At 40.0% G+C, this 20275-nt stretch overlaps 1 protein-coding gene across 1 annotated transcript in view; it reads left to right on the forward strand.

Moving 5' to 3' along the window:
* Positions 1–20275, forward strand: part of LOC127625288 (voltage-dependent N-type calcium channel subunit alpha-1B-like) — a 171832-nt gene that overhangs the window by 80015 nt on the left and 71542 nt on the right. Inside the window, exons 8-14 of the mRNA XM_052100485.1 lie at positions 6180–6295; positions 8246–8343; positions 8951–9059; positions 10310–10528; positions 17692–17804; positions 18359–18471; positions 19077–19208. Coding sequence (XP_051956445.1) covers positions 6180–6295; positions 8246–8343; positions 8951–9059; positions 10310–10528; positions 17692–17804; positions 18359–18471; positions 19077–19208 — 900 coding nt within the window. The remainder of the gene's footprint in view (positions 1–6179; positions 6296–8245; positions 8344–8950; positions 9060–10309; positions 10529–17691; positions 17805–18358; positions 18472–19076; positions 19209–20275) is intronic.

Raw genomic sequence — 20275 nt, forward strand, 5'->3', positions numbered from 1 at the left:
TTTTACTTCAATATCATCATATTCAGTATTCAGTCTTACTAACAGCTGGTTTAAAATTTAGCAAATTATGTACTGTATTAAAAATAAATACAAAGACATAATTTTAGAAGTATTACATTATTTTTATTTGAGTATCCTTTCACAAACAGTAGACTTATGTGCTGCGGTGTTGGAGAGAGATCATTATAAGATCATTGTTTGATCATTTAAAACAGAAGTTTGCGATCAGAGTTTGTGCGATTGCTCTGTGAAAAGTTCAAATCTACCAACATCAGCTGCAGGCCAATTGGGTCTTATTAGAGCAGATGCAACAAAAATTATGGTGATCCGTGAAATTTCATAAATTATGGTAAAAAACAGATTTTTTTCTGATCCAGCGGTTTTGATGGAAATGTAAAGAAGCCCAAATCACCAAGATTCTGTTGGAAACGAATGAATGTGGAAGTGCCAAAGTGTGTTTGTTTGAAAACAATAACTGCATCTATACAGTTCTGAGCTTTGTCATTTTTTGTGTTGGGCAATTTCCCTGTTTAGTAGTAATTTGATAGGAAGGCAAAGTAGGCTGCTTTGGGAGCAACATTGCAAACACCAGAATAATAAATTGTACATGTAAATGTAATACATGTTTTGCCATTGAAAACTGACATCTGTGCTAGCCCTCTTTTAAAGAACACCATCTGCCACTGATAAGAACAGGAGCAAAAGTTTAAAAGCTTTTTCAGTGAATCAACTGTTGAGTTCAGTTATGTAACACAGACTTTTTTGTAGTCTGCTCTGGAAGGACAGATTTAAACAAGCTTCTTCACTGAAATTGAAACAGCACCTGTGTTTCTGTATTCTGTTTTTGTTTACAGTATAAAATCATGCTGATAGATGAAGAATTGCTAGTTTTTTTCTGTGCATCTGCCTCTGTGTGTGTTTTGCTTATCTGTGTGTGTGTGGGTGCATGTGTGTGCAAACTACTTTATACAGTGTTTCTGTCTGGAGTTCATTTTTTAGAATGAGAAGTTGTTTTAATACTAAGATATAATGGTTTGTAGTTGACTTTTACTGCACTGACTTCTGTGAGTATTTGTGTGTGTGGGTGTGTGTGTGTGTGTGTGAGAGAGAGAGAGAGAGAGAGAGAGAGACAGACAGACAGAGAGGTTGCTACATAGTTAGTATTCCCCTGTCACACACTCACAAACAAATATACTCTAACTCACAGTCACACTGCCACTGCAATGCAGAAGAGGAGAGGAGATGAGAGTCCTTCTTCTACATTGTTGCACAGGGCACGGGAATCCTGCTGAAAATACCAGCATATCCTGTTTTTTGGATCCTGGTTGCCAGAATGAGATGTGGGTGTCCCCATCATGTTTCTTAACTAGCTTAAACCCAAAAATGCCTGCTATTATTTACTCATCCTCATGTCTTTGCAAATCAGTATGACTTCCTTTCTTCTGTGAAAAACAAAAGTTGAAATTTTGAAGAATATCCTGGCTGGTCTTTTCCATTCAATGAAAACAAAAAGGGATGGGCGCTGTAATAATTGTAGTCCATTAAGGATATTAAGATGCATTTCAGTTGATCCGATTACAAGTAGTCAGCATTAACTACAGGTGTAAATGGAATCTGAAAAGTTTTGTGATTGGATATTTAAAAACCACATACAAAGGTAGTCAAAAATGCATGTGATCACATTGCATTTGAGGTGTAAATGCTATCTGTACTTAATGTGTCCCAGGCAGCAGCTTTTGCCACCCCTAATCTATCAATCAACCGCTGTGCTAAAACAAGAGTTTAGATTTTGCCAGTTACATACAGTTTTAAAAGGAAATATCTGTCTAACCTGAAAATGTAAAAAGGGGATATATACACAAGCATGAGAACTACACAGATCATCTTAAGTGTGTCTGATATCAACATGCAGCGACACAGATGACAAGCACACACATCTGAAGTTCCTTTAATACTGTAATTCACTAAACAGATAATTCTGCTTTGTGCCATATACAATTTCAACTGCATCTGGGAGAAACAGCGTGCCATTTCTTTTGCGCTTTCTTTTGAGCTTGTTGCGCTATAATATCATGCAGAAACATACTGACATAGTGATTGTTGTACATCGTCATAAAATCAGAGACCCTACACTCGAAAACTCGGATCACCAGAGACGCATCTTAATACCAGGTGTAAACGGGGTGTAAATCTAATGTGATTTATTGAGTTTTTGTTATGGAGCTGCTTACGCATCTCATAAGGTTGAACCAAAATGTTTATATTTGGGTCAACTATTCCTGCAACCAGTGAGACTTCCTTTGTTGTCAGGTTCAACAGAAAGACCATGCTGGCTGACTAGCTTCACCAATTAATTTTTGCTGTACGGCTACTAGGGATACACAATATGATGGCCCATATATTATTGGCAGATAACCGGAAAAATCTATATATTATTAGCACGTTTATAGTGGAATTACTGACAATATTTTTGCTGATATATTTGTGACAGTGAGAGCCAGGCTCGCATTGCAAGCCAAACTCGCTCTGTGGGGATTATTTCAACATCTCTGCAACTTGTGTGGTTTTGGGGCTGGTTTCAATCGGGATCATCTGCTGTAATTAACGGTAATCAATTCTGTTCAGGTTTCATAATGCAATAAACGAAAACGTGACAAAATATTTATGAATGTTTTTTGGGGGAAATCATTTTTGAAACATAAATATAATATTGAAAATAGTGTATTGCTACTTACAGAAAAGGTTGGCGATTAAAACAAGACCAAAAATAATGTAACAGTGCATAGACATTTAAATTATCCTCACAAACCGACATGAGATGGCTAAAGACACTAGCACCACAGTCCCTCTTCTCCCAAAAGCACCTACCCTGGATTAAGGGCTAAAAATGGTCTTAAAAGTGCTGCAAGGAACTATAGACCCTAAGATGTAAAAACAATGAAATGTACTAGTGCCGCAGAAAAGTACCTAAAACAGACTTTAATCCATGCAGTCAGAAAGGGCCTTATGTGCACACAAAAACACAAACCACTGCTGCACTCGCAGTCTGGCTGCTGGCATAAATATTACACCATGTATAATGAGATTACAGTTTGTATTGTGTGTTTTGTTGTTTAATGTTCGTTACATGCTGTTAATTTATTGCTTCATTTTGTTTTAATGCATTACGTCTGTTTTTTTCTCTCTCTGTTAACAATTGGGATACTTTTATGGAAGAGATTCATCAGGATTACCACAAATACATTAATGGGCACCTTACAATTTATGCAGGTGTATTCATTAATGAATGTATTTTTCATAATTTATTCATTAAAGTGTGTCATTTATTTCTAATTTAAATCAGCACACAGTAGAAGTCAGAAGTTTACAAACACAAGTCATTAAAACTAATTTTTTAACCACTCCACAGATTTAATATTTGCAAACTATAATTTGGCAAGCCATTTAGGACATCTTCTTTGTGCGTGACACCTGTAATTTTCTCAACAATTGTTTACAGACAGATTGTTTCACTTTTAATTGACTATATCATAATTCCAGTGGGTCAGAAGTTTACACACACTAAGTTAACTGTGCCTTAACGCAGCTTGGAAAATTCCAGAAAATTATGTCAAGCCTTTAGACAATTAGCCAATTAGTTTCTGAAAGGAAGTATACCGAAGGAGATGCATTCTGTCTCTTAGAGATTTACGTAGTTTGGTGCAAAAATTGCAAATCAATCCCAGAACAACAGTAAATTACATTGTGAAGATGCTGGAGGAATCAGTTAGACAAGTATCTATATCCACAGTAAAACGAGTCCTATATCGACATAACCTGAAAGGCTGCTCAGCAAGGAAGAAACCACTGCTCCAAAACTGCCATAAAAAAGCCAGACTACAGTTTTTCTGTGATGCTATGATTTTTTTTTTGAGCAACTCGTCTCAAGAGAGACAATAACATTGACTCGGCCAGAGGCATGAGTTTTGGGCGGGACTATATGTTTGTTTGATCAGCTGCTGAAATGGGGCGTATTCAGAAAGCTGTTTTAAAAACAATGTTTATTTTTGCAATTCCGTTTGCTGGTGCCATTGGTGCAGAAACGAAATTCTTTAGCTTTAAATTAACTTTTTTGTTTTACATTTATCGGTATCGGCCACAATGAGCTATGAATTATCAGTATTGGCTCAGAAATTCCATATTGCTGCATCCCTAATGGCTACAATTATCCACTTGCGAGACCAGTCACTCTGACCAGAAGGACAGAATGCTCTGTGTTTAGGAACTCCAACTCACAATGCCTCTCCACAATATATTGTTTTCTATTGTCCTCCTTTCCTTCCTTCCTTCCCATTGTAGCTCTTTTTTCACCTCCTTCTCTATGTACACTCAATGCACCTGTTAAAGAGTAATGGTGGTCTATCATCACACTCTACTCTAATTGGCATGATAACAGATGGCAGGTTGTGAGGGGGCACAGAGTATGTTTTCCCCTCAGTGCTTCTGCATAATCAAGGTGCAGAGATGGCTAATACTTAGGAAAATGGATGACACATATTTAATAACCAAAGCAGGGTAGAATATGCCTCTTAGAGGCAGTGCATGGCTAATTCTCAGTAAGTACCACTTTTTTGTGACCTATGGGCTAAGTATCTAAACAAGGTTCCATTGGCAGTTTTGTCATATTGTGGTGTAAAGGTTAAAGGGAGGCCGAGAGAAAAAGAGAGAAATGAGAAAGAGGATAAAGATAATGTGTGTAGTCCTGTGGGTGCATTACAGCATTACAGAGAATAATGCATTGACTCCTGTAGCAATGTGAGTTTCATCATAACATCACTTGAGGGTGTTAATCCTCCATTTTGCATTAGTCAAATCAAATGTTTTGTGTCTGTACATGTGGCAATACATAAACTATAGACTTTTAGGTGTTGTTTTCTATTGATTTTAAAATTATTTATTTTTCTATGGCTCTTGCAAATATGAATGCCACACCTTGTATTTCTGTCTTTTTCTTTATAACTTTTCTTTTTGTTGCTCTTTTTCCTATCATTGTAGACATATTGCAGATCAGCAAAAATCGAAAAAGATGTGTTTTCATCTGAAAATAGTGTGATGTGTGTGTGCTATCAGAGTTGACTTGAGAAGAAATATTATGTAAAATAATTTGAATAATTTTTTAGAGAATACATCTTAAAATAAGCTGATTTTTCTTATTCCATTTTCAAATTGTTTATTCTTCTTTTAAATGGATAGTTACTCAACCTCAAGCCATCCCAGATGTGTCTTCCTTTCTTTTGCTGAACACAAAGTCAATGGTGACCAGACCTTTGAAGCTTCAAAAATCACAAAGACAGCCTAAAAAGAATCCATATGACATGTTTAAGATATGTCTTCTGAAGGGATATAATCGTTTTGTGTGAGAAACAGATACAAATGTAAGTACTTTTTATAATACTATAAATCTCCTCTTTCACTTTTAGAATGTGAAAGTGAAAGTGAATATTTGTAATCTTAATCATAAATATTGATCTGTTTTTCACCCACACCTATCATTTCTCTTCAGAAGAGAATATTAAACCACTGGAGTCATATGGATTACTTTTATGTTGTCTGTATGGTTTTTTTTTTAAGCTTCAAAGTTCTGGTCACCATTCACTTGCATTGTGTGGACCTACATAGCTAAAATATTTTTCTAAAAATCCTTGTTTATGTTCAGCAAAAGAAAGAGTCTCACACATCTGAGATGGCATGAGGGTTAGTAAATTATGAGAGAATTCATGTTTGGGTGTATTATCCCTTTTAAGCTTAAATGTTTCAAAATGTTGTTGATGAGGTTTACATTTTGCAAACTAAAAACAATTAGTCTATAATATGTATCTTACAAAATTTTGCTCCTCAAGTAAATTTATCTTGTTTTAATAATGTTTAGATTTTTTTAATACTGAAAAACAAGACAGAAATAACGAAATCGAAAATTACCTTTGGAGTGTATAAGCTGTGGTCTTGTTAGTGGGGCATTTTTTAAATACATTTTTTTGGTTTGTGCTTTGGATGCATCACTGTATTATGAGATACACACAGAAATGCTAATATACACAATTATACTCACACACAATTCATGCCATGAAGCATTGCTCCCCTGATGACTGTGTGCAGTATAGTGTGTTCATGTGTGTGTGTGAATGTTTGTGTTCCCGCAGGGAGTTTGCAAAAGAGCGAGAGCGTGTCGAGAAAAGGCAGGAGTTCCTGAAGCTGCGCAGACAGCAACAGATCGAGAGAGAGCTGACCGGCTACCTGGAGTGGATTTGCAAGGCAGGTCAGTGTCATAGCCCAACCAAACTCAAGTGTTCCTGTTGAAACTGGATGTTTGGGTGGGGCAGATCAAAGAGCATGTCCCTTTTATTTTAAACAGCTATTAGGCTGTAGTTACTGTACATCCTAACCATCATTTGCTACTTGCAGGTGGTTTTAGGGGAGAGACATTCTCATTCTAGAGAGCATTGGATTGGACAAAAAATTAGTATTGCGAGATGAGTCATCAACATTTTTGGTTTGCTTTAACCCCTAATAATGAACAATTTATTAGCCACTGTTGATAAAATTTTACCCTAGAGGCAATTCTAACTCCCTCAAATTTAGAGACACATTTTCGTTGCATGCATTTTTAAAGACCGCTGAACATGAAAATGTGCTTTATCTACATTGCAACCACCAGAAGGCCTCGGTCTGTTCCTTATAGAGACTTCTGTCCCCTCGTGCTTTCCCTATCATGACTGTTTATCTCACTTGGTTCCCGGATCTCTGCTCGGCCGCTGCAGGAGCTGATGCATGTGTGCCTGTCTGTTGCTTGACACTTCCTCTCGCCAGCAGGTCCATGGCAACCAAATAGCCTTCCACTCGCTTCACCAGCTGGTTCATGCCCTCACTCTTCCTCTAACATCTCTTTCATCAGCCGATGCACTGGGACTCACAAAATTAATGTGATGGAGCGCACTGTTGCTGTAGATTTGCACTGTTCTAGGGCCAGTTTGGTGATGGTCTTCTCAGATGCTTTGAAGCATAGGATTAAGATAAGAATGATTTACATTAAACCATCTTAACAAGATTGAATCAGTACAAAATGACCCCCCCCCCCTTTTTTTTGTTCAGTGGGATTTCCCATTGAAAGTCCAATTAATTCTTCTAATTTAATACAATCTGCTTCTCTTTGGCCATGCTATCCTTGCATGATTTAAGCATGTTGTGTTCTTCAGTGGAAGCAAGGAAGTATTTATTTTTTATTTTAACGTAAAAAACAATTCTTTGTTGTATATTTGTCAAAATATGGATTAAAACTTTTTAATCCCATTGTAATTTTCCTTGGTAAGAAATTACATGTTTTTCAAAGGCCTGATGCTCCATCAGCTCAGGGGTTAGTTAATTCTGGCACAGCATGTAGTTTCCTCACTTTTGCTTCCTAGAAGACCACTAGGGCTGTTCCAATTGGCTTAGAGAGGTGGTCTCCCAAACTACTTCATAGTTGCCCAGCTTTAATGTTTTAGCACAGTAAAGTCATGTTAAAATCACAGTAACTGCTTACTGGTGCTTTTACTTCTTCTGGTGTTTGCTGCAGTCACTACTGTCTTCTACAATCTCACTGAATTGTGTAAAACATTAACATTGCCTTAGTGTGTTGGGTGATACAGTGCTCTCTATAGTCCCAGCCTCCTGCTGGATGTTTATCAGAAATGCACTGACAGCAGTGGTTACAGTTCATGGCATCAGCATGTTAAAATAAGCCTGTTTAAAAAAAAAAGAAAAGATTTTTGCCTGATGATAATAAATTACCCTATACTTGCACTGAAGGAGGCACACACGCCATATCTAGGGACCAGAATATCACAGAGACTTATTGTGGGCTCTGTTAATTTAGGCCAGTATGGTACCACCTAGCAACCACCCAGATAATCCTAGCAATGCCCTAGTAACAAACAAAAAACATAGCAGAAATGTATGTAACTGCATAGCAACCACTCAATAACCTTGGCAACCACATTGTAATGCTGAAGCAACCACCCACAACACCTTAGCATTGTTGCAGTGTGTTTTGCACATGCAAGCACCACTCATTTTTTTCAGAAAATTTTAAAATGTAGTTTGTATTTGTTAATCTTATGTTGGGCAAAAAAGTCAGGCTCTCAGATCCGACAGATGCTTGGATTCAAGATCAAGCAGAAAAAATAACCTGACCAAAGATTCTAGAAGTAAAATGTGATCTTTGTCTCAGAGGAAGTAATGCTCGCTGAGGAAGATAAGAATGCAGAAGAGAAGGAGGATGGTGCCTGGTACAAGAGGAAATGCAACAACCCAGGTAATCAATCAGAAATAAAAAGACAAAGAAATTATAAAAAAAAAAAAAATGCAATTCTCTCATAATTTTCTCACCTCATGCCATCCCAGATGTGTATGACTTTCTTCTGCTGAAAACAACCTAAGATTATTAGAAGAATATAGCCGCTCTGTAGATCCATACAATGCAAGTGAATGGTGACCGGACCTTTCAAGCTCCACAAATAACATTTAGACATCATAAAAGTAATCCATAAGATTTCAGAGTTAAATGTATGTCTTCAGAAGCTATATGATAGGTAAATAATAGGTAAATATCTATACAAAAGTGGAGATTTAGAGTAGAACATTATTGAAATATTTATCTGTTTTTCCCCCAAAGTGATTGCATTGCTTCAAAAGACATATATTAAACCACTGTAGTTATATGGATTACTTTTACTATGACTGTCTGTGCTTTTTGTAGCACAATTCACTTGCATTGTATGGATCTACAGAGCTAAGACATTCTTTTAAAAATCTTTGTTTGTGTTCTGCAAAAGAAAGAAAGTCATACACATCTGGGATGTCATGAAAGCTCTGTAGATCCATACAATGCAAGTTATAATTATTATTATTTTTTATCGCTTTTATTATAATATACAATACTTTCATTCCAACATGTTTAGTATTGAAGAGGGCCAAGAAGAGCAAAAATGACCTCATCAATGCAGAGGAGGGAGAAGACCACTTCACTGACATCTCATCAGTTGGTAAGCTACAGGCCCAGCACCTGTGACCTTTGATATAACAGAGGACAAGCCATAAGCACTTCATTTGAAAATGATGTGTGCTGTATTCATATACTGGCTAATACTGTATAAGGGATTATTTTTCTCTTGTAACAATGTATCATCTATTTTGAGTGAGATAATAATTATTAAGTTAAGGGTTTTGACCTTTAATAGGTTAGTAAATGCTTGTACTTCATTATTTCCCCCCATAGCTCTTAAGTTCAGTCATGCCAAAAAATGTAGTTGAAAGTTAATAGCTTCACGTATTTAGTTACTTATTCCCAAACACTGATTTTAATCAGTGTGTGTGTGTGGGGTGGGGGTGGGGGGTGGTATGACAGAGAGAATAAGTACCTAAAGAAGGGAGGAAAGATAGTAGATAAATAGATAGATGACATAGGTGGAGTTCGCTGGTTTATGCAGCCTCACTAAAGGCACATTTCCTCATTAAAATAGCCAGCAAAATGATAGATGAGGAACAAGATGCTAATGGAATGATTTTTCACCTCTCATTTTTACAAGGTGACTTGACATCTGTGTTTAATGTGAGATCCTCAGGGTTATATGCAGTTTTTTGGATAATTGTTAGTCACAGAGCTGGAAGGGGAGACAATTATCCTACCCAATGTGATTTTTTTTTTGTCTCTCTATATGACACAATGTGTATCAAATTAAAGAAAATAAAAATTGCATACTTTATCTGAATAAAGAAATCCTACAATCCTATATTTAAAGGGCAAAAAAGTGTTAAAAGGTGACATCAAATTTTGCATTTACCCCTTTATCAGTGGCCAAGAACTGGCACACTTAGTTCTGCATGCATAAGATTATATTATATTATAATTACTATGCAATATTATTTATTGTGAAGACATTGTACATATTTTGCATGTTAATGATAGTGTATTGATATTAAGCAACACAAATAATTATATTCGTATTTCTATTTTTGTGATCTATATATTGATATACATTTTGTTTTTAAACTTTGGATATAGCGTGAGCAAGTTTTTCCTTGTGTTAGCTTGCTCTTGAATTTACACACTGATTAAACTTTTAAGGGGAACTTTTAGTGTTTGCTGTGGACATGAATGAAGACTGTAGGAATATTTTAAAGTGTAGGAGTAAAACATCTCTTTTGTTCTATTGCTCTCCTCTGCTCTCCTCTCCACCATCTAAAAGAAACAGTCTTTTTCTCTCTCTCTCTGTCTTGTTCTCTCTTTCTGCAGCTCCACAGGGCTCTCCATTCACCCGTACAAGCGTGAAGAGTAGCAAGAATGAGAGCTCATCATACTTCCGTAGAAAAGAGAAGAGGTTACGGTTCTTCATCCGCCGTATGGTGAAGGCCCAGAGCTTCTACTGGACTGTTCTGTGTATAGTGGGACTGAACACACTGTGTGTGGCTATAGTCCACTATAATCAGCCTGACTGGCTCACATATGCACTGTGTAAGTGAATTGCATCTCTTAAAAGTTTTTCTAAAGATGTTTTTGTTTATGTGACAAGTTTCTAACAACAAACTATTTATCTAACCTTGAAACTGCTGTGCGACATGACACAATCACAGCCAATCAAAAGATATTTTATGTGTACAATACAGTCATGTATAATTGGATTTTAGCCCATGATGACAAAAGTGCATTGCCCCACCTTCTACATAAACCTTTACCTAAGTACATGCCAATTATGATAGAGTTTATGGAGTTTATGCTCAACTGCAGCGGCAACCACGGAAGAGGTGGGCGGGGCAACATCCTCTCTGCCTTTCAGCATTGATCTGCATGATGTGTGCAAATGTATGGCTGAAAGACTAAATATTCTTTGGCCGACTGTGGTAGCGGAGGCTGCAAAGTCTCGCTATTAGGGCAAAAGGCTGCAGAGACCAAAATGGGTGGTGAGACAGCTAATTCCTATATTCCCAGAGCTGCTGGAGGAGGTTGTGGTCACCTGGAAGGATAAACCCTTTACCAGTAAAATGTCCATTCAAGGGGTTCCGCACTCAAGGTAGAAGTAATGGAGAAGGAGGGTCTTTTCCGCATGCCTCCCATTGAGCCATTAGTAGCAGCGCATCTGCACCCCAAACGCACGGTGGCTGCGAATCCGACATTGCCATCCAAAGCTGACCTTTCCAGTCAAACATGATGGAACGCGCTTACAAAGTGGTCGCTCTCTCCGTTAGGGCTTTGAACGCAATCTCTATGTTAACCGCATACCAAGCGGAGCTGCAAGATGAGATGCCTGCCATGCCATGCCAGGCACAATGGGATGAGATTTGTGTGGTCACTGATCTCTCTCTCCATCTGCAGAGATGTGCTGTTCAGGCTGCCGGTAAAGCCATGGCCACCATGGTTATCCTGACAGGGAGAAAGAGGCCATTTTAGACGCAACAGTGGTTTCAGACGGTATTTTTGGATAGACTCTGACACGGATGCAGAAGAGGTGTGAGGAAAAGAAGAGGGATGATGAAGCTGTGCAGCTCTATCTACCCAGGAAGACACAGACTGGACCCCCTCCACAACCTCAGCAAAATTTGCTCAGATGACGGCTCATCTACCTCATTGCTACTGCATTCTGAGGTGGCAGAGACCACATGTGAATGCAGCAGCTTAGAGTAGAGCTCCAGAGCAAAAGAATGCTTGGCCCAGGAAGAACTATCGGCCTGCTCCAGCTCATATGGAGCAGCCAGTTCCTCATCCCAATTAGGGAGCGAGGAGGAAGAAGGTGGCACCCTGATGATCCTTTCCAGTACAGCCCCCCCGTATGCTGGCTCCCACTCCTCAGTTATTCAGCATTCAGGATGGAACGAGTTCAGGAGTTCCCAATTGTTCTATGTTGCAAACAGAGCCTGGCTGGGCAAGGGGATGCAGAGCAGTGAAGAGGACGAGAGATGGTGCAGTGGTGCACACCCACTAGTCACAAGCTCAACTTTACACTCTCACAGTTCAATAAAGTTTTTACTGTACCCCCCAAAAATGTTGCAAAACAAAATGCCCCAAAAGTTTTTTGAAAAATACATTAACAGAACATATTATAATGCCACCTCGGGGAGTCACCATTCCATTAGATGTGGTAAGCCACTTAAATTCTGTCCAAGCACTAAGTGTTCACACATGCGCAGCGCAGAGCCCAGGCTCCTTCAGGCCTCAGCCACGAGATGGCGACACAGCGCTACACCTAAGCAATTGCCGAAAGTCCCGCTGGGTATTGAGGACAATATGGTTCAGCTACAGACTGCAATTTACTGCACACCCCCTGAATTCAGACGGAAAATTCACTCGTGGGTTTTGGGGGCATCAGTTCATGTCCTTCAAGAGGAAATTTCCTCCTTGCTGAACAAGAAAGAAATAAGGGTGGTTCTGCCTAGCAAAGCCAGAGCAGATTTTATTCAAGGTATTTCCTCATGCCAAAGAAAGGAACTCAGGCTCTCCATCCCATATTAGATCTGTGAGCACTGAACAAGTATTTAAGAAAGTACAAATTCAGAATGCTCACTCAAAACATCCAAGCTATTGGTTCAAGTTCATTGATCTAAAGGATGCATATTTTCACATAAACATATACCCACCCCACAGGAAATTACTGAGGTTTGCGTTTCAAGGGTGGGGCTGTCTCTCAGCCTGAGGGTCTTTGTCAAATATATGGACAATTCAGAGTGGGAGGTATTCGTCTCATTATATGCATAGTTGATTGGCTCGTGACAGCTCAATTGGATTACATAGCGAGAGAGCACACTGTGATGCTTATAGCTCATCTTCAAAAATTCTGTTTGAGATAAAACACAGTGTATTACATATCTGGGGCTGTCACTGGACTCAGTGACATTTAGAGCGTGACTGTCAGAGGAGAGAGAAATAAAGTTTACTCAATGTATGGCTGAGTTTCGGAGGGCAAGCAGTGTTTCCTTTCGAACATGCCTCAGACTTTTGGGGTTATGGCCTCAGCTCTGATCACTCACGAGAGCAGGATAATAAATGGAAGATGGGGTCTTCATTTGACCAATCACCATATCAATTATCTGTAAATACTGGTGGTTTTCTTAGCCCTGAAGCATTTTCTTCACTTATTAGAGGGCATCATGTTCCCTGTCTGTCACTCACTCGACATTATGTTGATGTAGTGACACTAGGAACACTAGGGTTTCAATCTTGAAATTCTTGAAAAATTCTTCAGATTTTTTCTTCTGAGCTGAATGCTTGCTTATGTTTGTCCTCTCAACTTTCGCTTACGCTGCTGGATTTTACTGTGCATATCAGTGGTCACACTCACATGTTCGAGTGTTGTACTTCCCCTGGGCGCTTCTGCAGTCTGCAGAATATACTAAAAGAGTATATTCATAAGAGTATATTTCCTTCTAAAAGAGCTAACGCAAATGCCTGGCATCTTTTTAAAAATGTCCTTCCGCGTTTGTGCTACTGGATGTGGTCGTTATCTCTCCCCTCCGGACCTCTATGAAATCTGTCTCGAGTGCTTTGGATGCCAGCACGCCAAGGAAGCTTTCATGGAAGGGTCTTGTTCTCATTGCGTGAACATGTCCATGAGAACATTGTGGTCACGGCCACCGTGGCTACTCCCCAACCTGGTCTGTCCTGGGCTGATTTGGATGTGGACATGTGAACGATTCCGCTGGCTCTGCCCCCGCGGACCTCCCATCCCCAGCACATTCTTTCTATCCGGTAGTGCTTTCGAGTGATGCAGGCGGCCCGCCTCAGGGCAAGTTTAATGTGTCTTTCTCGGCTTATGATGAGGATGAGCTTTCGGTCGCTGCATCAGAGGGTGGGCTTCTGCTTTCGGAAGCGGATGAAGTAATTTTCAATTCCAAGGCCTGTAAGTTCTATTCCTCTTTAATGATGAAGGCTTACAAGGCTGCGGGTCAGGCCGCTTCTGCCCTACAGGCCATGGCCATCCTGCAGGTCCACCAGGCCAAGGGGCTGAAAGATCTGCACAAGGGTAGGACAGACCTTGGGCTGATGCAGGAACTTTGTACTGTGACCAACCTCACCTTATGTGCGAAAAAATTCAAGGCATGCGCCCTGAGCCGGACGATGTCCACTCTTGCGCTTAAAGAGTGGCACCTGTGGCTCAACCTTGCGGAGATGCGTGAAGCCTAGAAAGTCCACTTTCTCGATGTGCCCATCTCCCAAAGGGGGCTTTTTGGCAACACTGCCAAGGATTTCGCCCATCAGTTCTCAACGGTGAGGAAGCAGTCCAAGACGATTAAGCGATCCAGTTCGCCAGATGCTTGCCACTATGGTGCAGGGCGAGGGTACCACCATTCTGGCAAAAGGAGCAATAGAGCCTGTCCCCAAAGCCGAGTTGCACAAGGGCTTTTACAGCCCTTATTTTTTCATGCCTAAGAGAGGGAGATGGTCGCGCCCAATCTTGGATCTGCGTGCCTTGAACAAAGACTTACCCAAGCGTACATTCAGGATTTTAACGCAGAAGCGCATCCTGGCATCAGTACGACATCAGGATTGGTTTGTGGCCATTGACCTGAATCCCATGTACATTCACTAATCGATCCTTCCTCGACACAGACCCTTTCTTCAGTTTGCTTTTGTGGGACGAGCATACCAGTACAAGGTCCTCCCCTTCGGTCTTTCCCTGTTCACTTGCATCTTTACCAAGTTTGCAGAGACTACCCTGGCCCTGCTTTGGGAAAAGGGCATATGCATTCTCAATTATCTGGACGACTGGCTAATCCTAGCTCACTCGCGAGATCTATTGTGTGCACACAGGAACCTTTTGCTTCAGCATCTTGACCGACTCGGGCTTCAGGTCAACCGGGAGAAGAGCAAGCTCTCCCCTGTGCAGAGCATCACTTTTCTCGGTATGGAGTTGGACTCATCACTCTCAAGGCATGTCTTTCAACCAAACGTGCTCAGTCATTGCTGACCTGCCTGAAGACCTTCAAGCAGAAGGTAGCAGTGCCAGTGTAACAATTTCAGAGGCTCCTGGTGTATATGGTATCCTCGGCGGCGGTTCTCCCCCTTCGGGTTGATACATATGAGTCTGCTTCAGCACTGGCTACAGACTCGAGTCCCGAGGATGAATCCTCCTAGACCACTCTTGATTCCCTCCTAGGATCTCTCTGTGGTCCTTCCTGCCCTACAGAGAGGCCCCTTCAAGCCCCTGGAGCAGGCCGAGCTCAGCACTTTGTCTCTGAAGATGGCCCTCCTGGTGATGCTCACTTACATCAAGAGGGTGGTGGACCTGCAGGTGCTCTCCGTCACCAGCGAATGCCTGGAGCTCAGGCCGGCACACTCTCATGTGATCTTGAGACTCCGGCCCGGTTACATGCCCAAAGTTCCCACTACTCCCTTTCGGAAACAGTTGGTGAACCTGCAAGCGCTCCCTTCTGAGGAGGAAGACCTGCCTTGTCGTTGCTGTGTCCAGTTCGTGCCCTGTGCATCAACTGGACTGCACATAGAGCTTTAAATTTGTCTTTTTGGTTCAGTTTTATATGAAACTATTATTTATATCATCAAGCCGGTTCTAGCCTCCTCTTTTCCATGAATCCCTTTACACAGATATTTGCAGAGCTGTGGGTTGGGCTACACCCAATACCTTCACAAGGTTTTACAGCCTACGCATAGAGCCGGTTTCAATCCGAGTGTTATGTGGTAACAGCAGGTAGGCCGGGCGGCCGGTTAGGTGTACCCTTGCATTGCGCCTTCCCCTTTTTCAAAGGTGATAATGTGCGCCTTTTGTCCACAACAGTTCCCCGTATCCGGTGAACCCTGGACACCATTTAAATTTTTAAACAATGTTCGGGTATGAACTCGGCAGAGGATTTACGGCACCCTGCCCAATACTCGTGGTATGCCCATTTTCTGGTGAACCCGTGTATTTGGACATCGACACGACATGGAGTGAGTGACAGACAGGGAACGTCTGTGTTACTGGTGTAACCCCTGTTCCCTGATGTAGGGGATGAGACATTGTGACTGAACATGCTGACATGGTCGGGACTCTCTATCGGCTCCTCAGCATGAATCTAAATGAGTGATGCACAACATCTCCCTTAATACCTGTATGTCTGGGGTGGAGAGTGGCATGCAAATTCCACTCGCCAATTCTCATTGGCCTTTTCTATTTTAAGCAAAGGTGATTGGGGCTCTCAAGATCAAACTCCTAGTGTCCCTAGTGTCACTACATCAACACAATGTCTCGTTCCCTCCATCAGGGAACAGGGGTTACACCAGTAACCCAGACGTACTTGTGAGAACAGACAACAATACAGTGGTAGTGTATATAAATCGACAGAGAGGTCTTAGATCACGCCTTCTGCACACATTAGCATGCATACTGATTCTATGGTGCAATGCCCACTTCTTACCCCCTGAGAGCAATGCACGTACAGGGTATTATGAATCTGGGTGTGGATTTGATGTTCAGGGGTAATTTAAGGGAAGTGGAGACTGAACATTACATTTACATTTACATTACATTACATTGAACAGAGAAGTAGTCGAGCAGGTTTTGAGCCAGTTTGGCAGGGAATAAATGTGCTGGCACACAAATGGCTACATTGTGGTCTCTCTTGAAAGGGGTATTGATACAAGATATTTGTGAGGTGGTGAGCTGGTATTTACCACACACATTTGCAAGGTTTTATAAATGAGATGTTACGACACAGACTTTAGCACATGCTGTACTGAGCGTTGACTCTTGACTCTTTGGTGTCTTGAGACACCAAAACCGATGCTTGAAAGAGAACTATAGGTTAATTGTGTAACCCCGGTTCTCTTATAGCATTACGTGAGGTGTCTCACCAGATCACCCTCTTGCTGTGTGAAGCGAGGAAGAGGTGTGCTTGTTTTGAATGACGTAATGATGCTGTGTCGGCCCTTTTGTACTGGGAAGTGGAGCCTCCTCCTGACACAAGCGTTACTTCTGCCAGCCAATAAGGGCTGGCGTAATGTAATAGGGCTTCAAGGAATACATGTAAGGGATGTATCCCATAGTGAGACACCTCACTTAATGCAAAAATAATAGCAGAATTCATGTTGAACAACTAAATTACCCACGGTCCAGCAGAGAAAGCTTCACCAGTCAGAGAATTGTGGCTAACAAAACCCGCAAAATAAGACCTTAAGCAACCGTCCTCTCCACGAGTCATTCTCCCTGCACTCTCAAACTACTTATATATTAGTGTATATTAGAATATTTCCCAAAACATGTTCACTATATTGTTTCTATACTTATTATCAACAATGTAAAATAAATAGCTTTAAATGTTTCTGCAGTTTTATATTTGTGTAGTTACAAAGTCTTGTACCTTTGTCTTTTTGTGGGATTTTCAAATACTTTTTTGCTTTAAAACAAATTCTGTAATGTTGTGATTCACCTCGGAGCTGGTTTGTTTGGTTCATGCTTTACAACTCTCTAATGATGGATTTTATGAAAAGTCTATGAAAGAAATTAATGGGAAAAATACTTCCGGAACCCATACAGTTAAAAATTAAGCGGGGTCTGTTGCGCTCTATTGGGTAAAAATTGTATCAGAATTATTTTTTGCTGTAAAACAGAAAAATATTGATAGGTTACTATGTTAATTGCTGTTACTACTGTATTAGTGACTGACACATTGATAAATGCTTTGTTTGTACAGATTTGGCGGAGTTTGTATTCCTCGGACTGTTTCTAATAGAGATGAGTCTGAAGATGTATGGCCTTGGGCCCAGGACCTACTTTCACTCCTCATTTAACTGCTTTGACTTTGGTGTGAGTACCATCCCACCAGATACAAATGATATACTGGAAAAGTGAATGTTCTATTTGGAATTAATGCCTGGAGGTCTGCCTTTTCAGAAGCAAAAGACAATTCTGTAATACTTAACAATAAGGTTCCATTTGTTAACATTAGTTTACAACATTAGTTAAACATAAACTAACAATGAACAATACTTATTAATTTTAATCTTAGTTAATGTTCATTTTAACATGTAGTAATACATTTTTATAATTAAAAGTTGTATTTGTTAACATTAGTTTATGCACGAACTAACAATGAGCAATGGTATTTTTTATTAACTAACATTAACAAAGATTCATACATTATGTAAAAAGTATGTTATTAAATGTTTGTTCATGATACCTAATTAATTACCTAATGTCAACAAATGGATCCTCATTGTTACTGACAATCCTTTTTTCCAAGAGTAATTGAATGCTGTCAAAGCCCTGCTGTTACAGGTCAGCAAAAACAACACCTTGAAACTGACCTTCAGGACTAATCCTTTATATGCATATTTGTCTTCTGTCTTTGCTGTGTTTAGGTTATTGTGGGAAGCATTTTTGAGGTGATTTGGGCAGCGGTAAAACCAGGAGCCTCTTTTGGCATCAGTGTGTTACGAGCACTGCGTTTACTGAGGATATTCAAGGTTACAAAGTAAGAGATCCAAAATGTCCCTTCATCTGTACAGGGTCCAAAATTGACATCTGCCAAGCACTAAATGCAAGTAATAAGTGTCATTTGTGAGTAAAAAAAGGAGTTGGCCAGTAATTTTAAAAGGAATTATAACTGAATTGTAAGAATGATACTTTCACTTCACTGAGTGATATGCCATTCAAATCATGTCATCTGCTAAAGACAACATGTGTTGTGCACTCCCACCTTTAACCTTGATACAGTAGAAAAGTCTATCTAAGGTGGCATATTTTTATTTTTCCAGAACTCCTTTTTGCGACTCATATGTGGAATATTCATTAAGACACCAAAATTAATAAATAAATTAAAAAAAAAAGAGTCATCATAGGTGACAAGGAAAAACAGCTAAATAATTCCATTGTAATAAAGATAAATGATTTCTTAATAAACATATTGCAAAATAAAGTTTCATAGGTGTATGAAATATTTATGGCCTGTACATTTATTTTAATTTACCAGCCAGTGTGCCAAAAAATAATCTTTGGACCCTGTATATGTATCATATGTCCTGAAAATCTAAGTATATTCCATTCCCTAAACTGAGTTATTATGGAATACTTCGGCAGGTATTGGAACTCTTTGCGAAATTTGGTGGTATCTCTGCTCAACTCAATGAAATCCATCATCAGTCTCCTGTTCCTGCTCTTTCTCTTCATCGTTGTGTTTGCTCTGCTGGGGATGCAGCTCTTCGGAGGACAGTAAGCACTACTGGGGATCTAATGTAGGCCCTTTACTTTTCAGAGCTCTCGTGTGCTGTACCTTTGACTTGCTTTTATAAACTGACAATGAAGAAATCACTCCTTGACATGGGATTAAAAGCCCCTATCATTTATGTTCCTTGCTGCATAATCAGCCGTGACTCCTTCAAGCACTGCCTTTACATTTACCTCTCAGCCTCATGTTAACAAACATGACTGAGCAAATCCAGACGGCAGAAGTTTTCATTTCTCTGTTCCATGAATTATTGATTGTACGTTACCACAGTGGAATTGCATCTGTGCATGCTTCCCAAGAGGTAAATATCAGCTTAGATGCACAAACATGCTGTCATGTGATCTACATTAATGAGAAGTTTGCTGGATAAACAAATATGAAAATGATATTGAAACACAAAGCAATGTGAAGAAAGCTGCAGGAGAGGCAATTCCCTTCTGATATCAGTGTAGTCTTTCCAGCTCTGTACTTAGTGAAATGAGAAATTGCTTTTGTGCCTCTCTGGCACCCGGGTTTAGCTCCATAATAATTCATATTTAAGACTGTAGATTGACATGATAAACTGCCTGTCTGGTCCATGAAGTAATTTTCTGGGTTGGATCAGGGATATTAGATAGAATTTTAACGTTGAGGAAATTACACACTTCAGCTTTAAAGCGAAAATGCTTTGCAACATGACACAATTACAATTTGATGTTTAATATACAGTTATGTGGAGCAGGATTTTGGACCAGTGATGTTTCACTGTGGGCGGGGTTTAATAGAAATAAAAACCATGCGATCAACAAAATGTTCAGATGCTTTAGAAAGCTTTGCGCATGGTTACAGTATGATATATTATATGGAAGTTACGTGTCACGATTCCCCGTTGTCTGCTCAGTGTTTCTCCCCTGTCACTTGTCATCCCGAACTACACTTCCCATAATCCCTTGCCCTCATCACTGCCAGTGTCATTGTTCTCACCTGTGTGTAATTTAGTCATCATCCCTGTGTATTTACATTTTACATTTATGCATTTGGCAGACGCTTTTATCCAAAGCGACTGTTGTGG

This window comes from Xyrauchen texanus, chromosome 3 (genome assembly GCF_025860055.1).
Source record: "Xyrauchen texanus isolate HMW12.3.18 chromosome 3, RBS_HiC_50CHRs, whole genome shotgun sequence".
Classification (NCBI taxonomy): Eukaryota; Metazoa; Chordata; class Actinopteri; order Cypriniformes; family Catostomidae; genus Xyrauchen; species Xyrauchen texanus.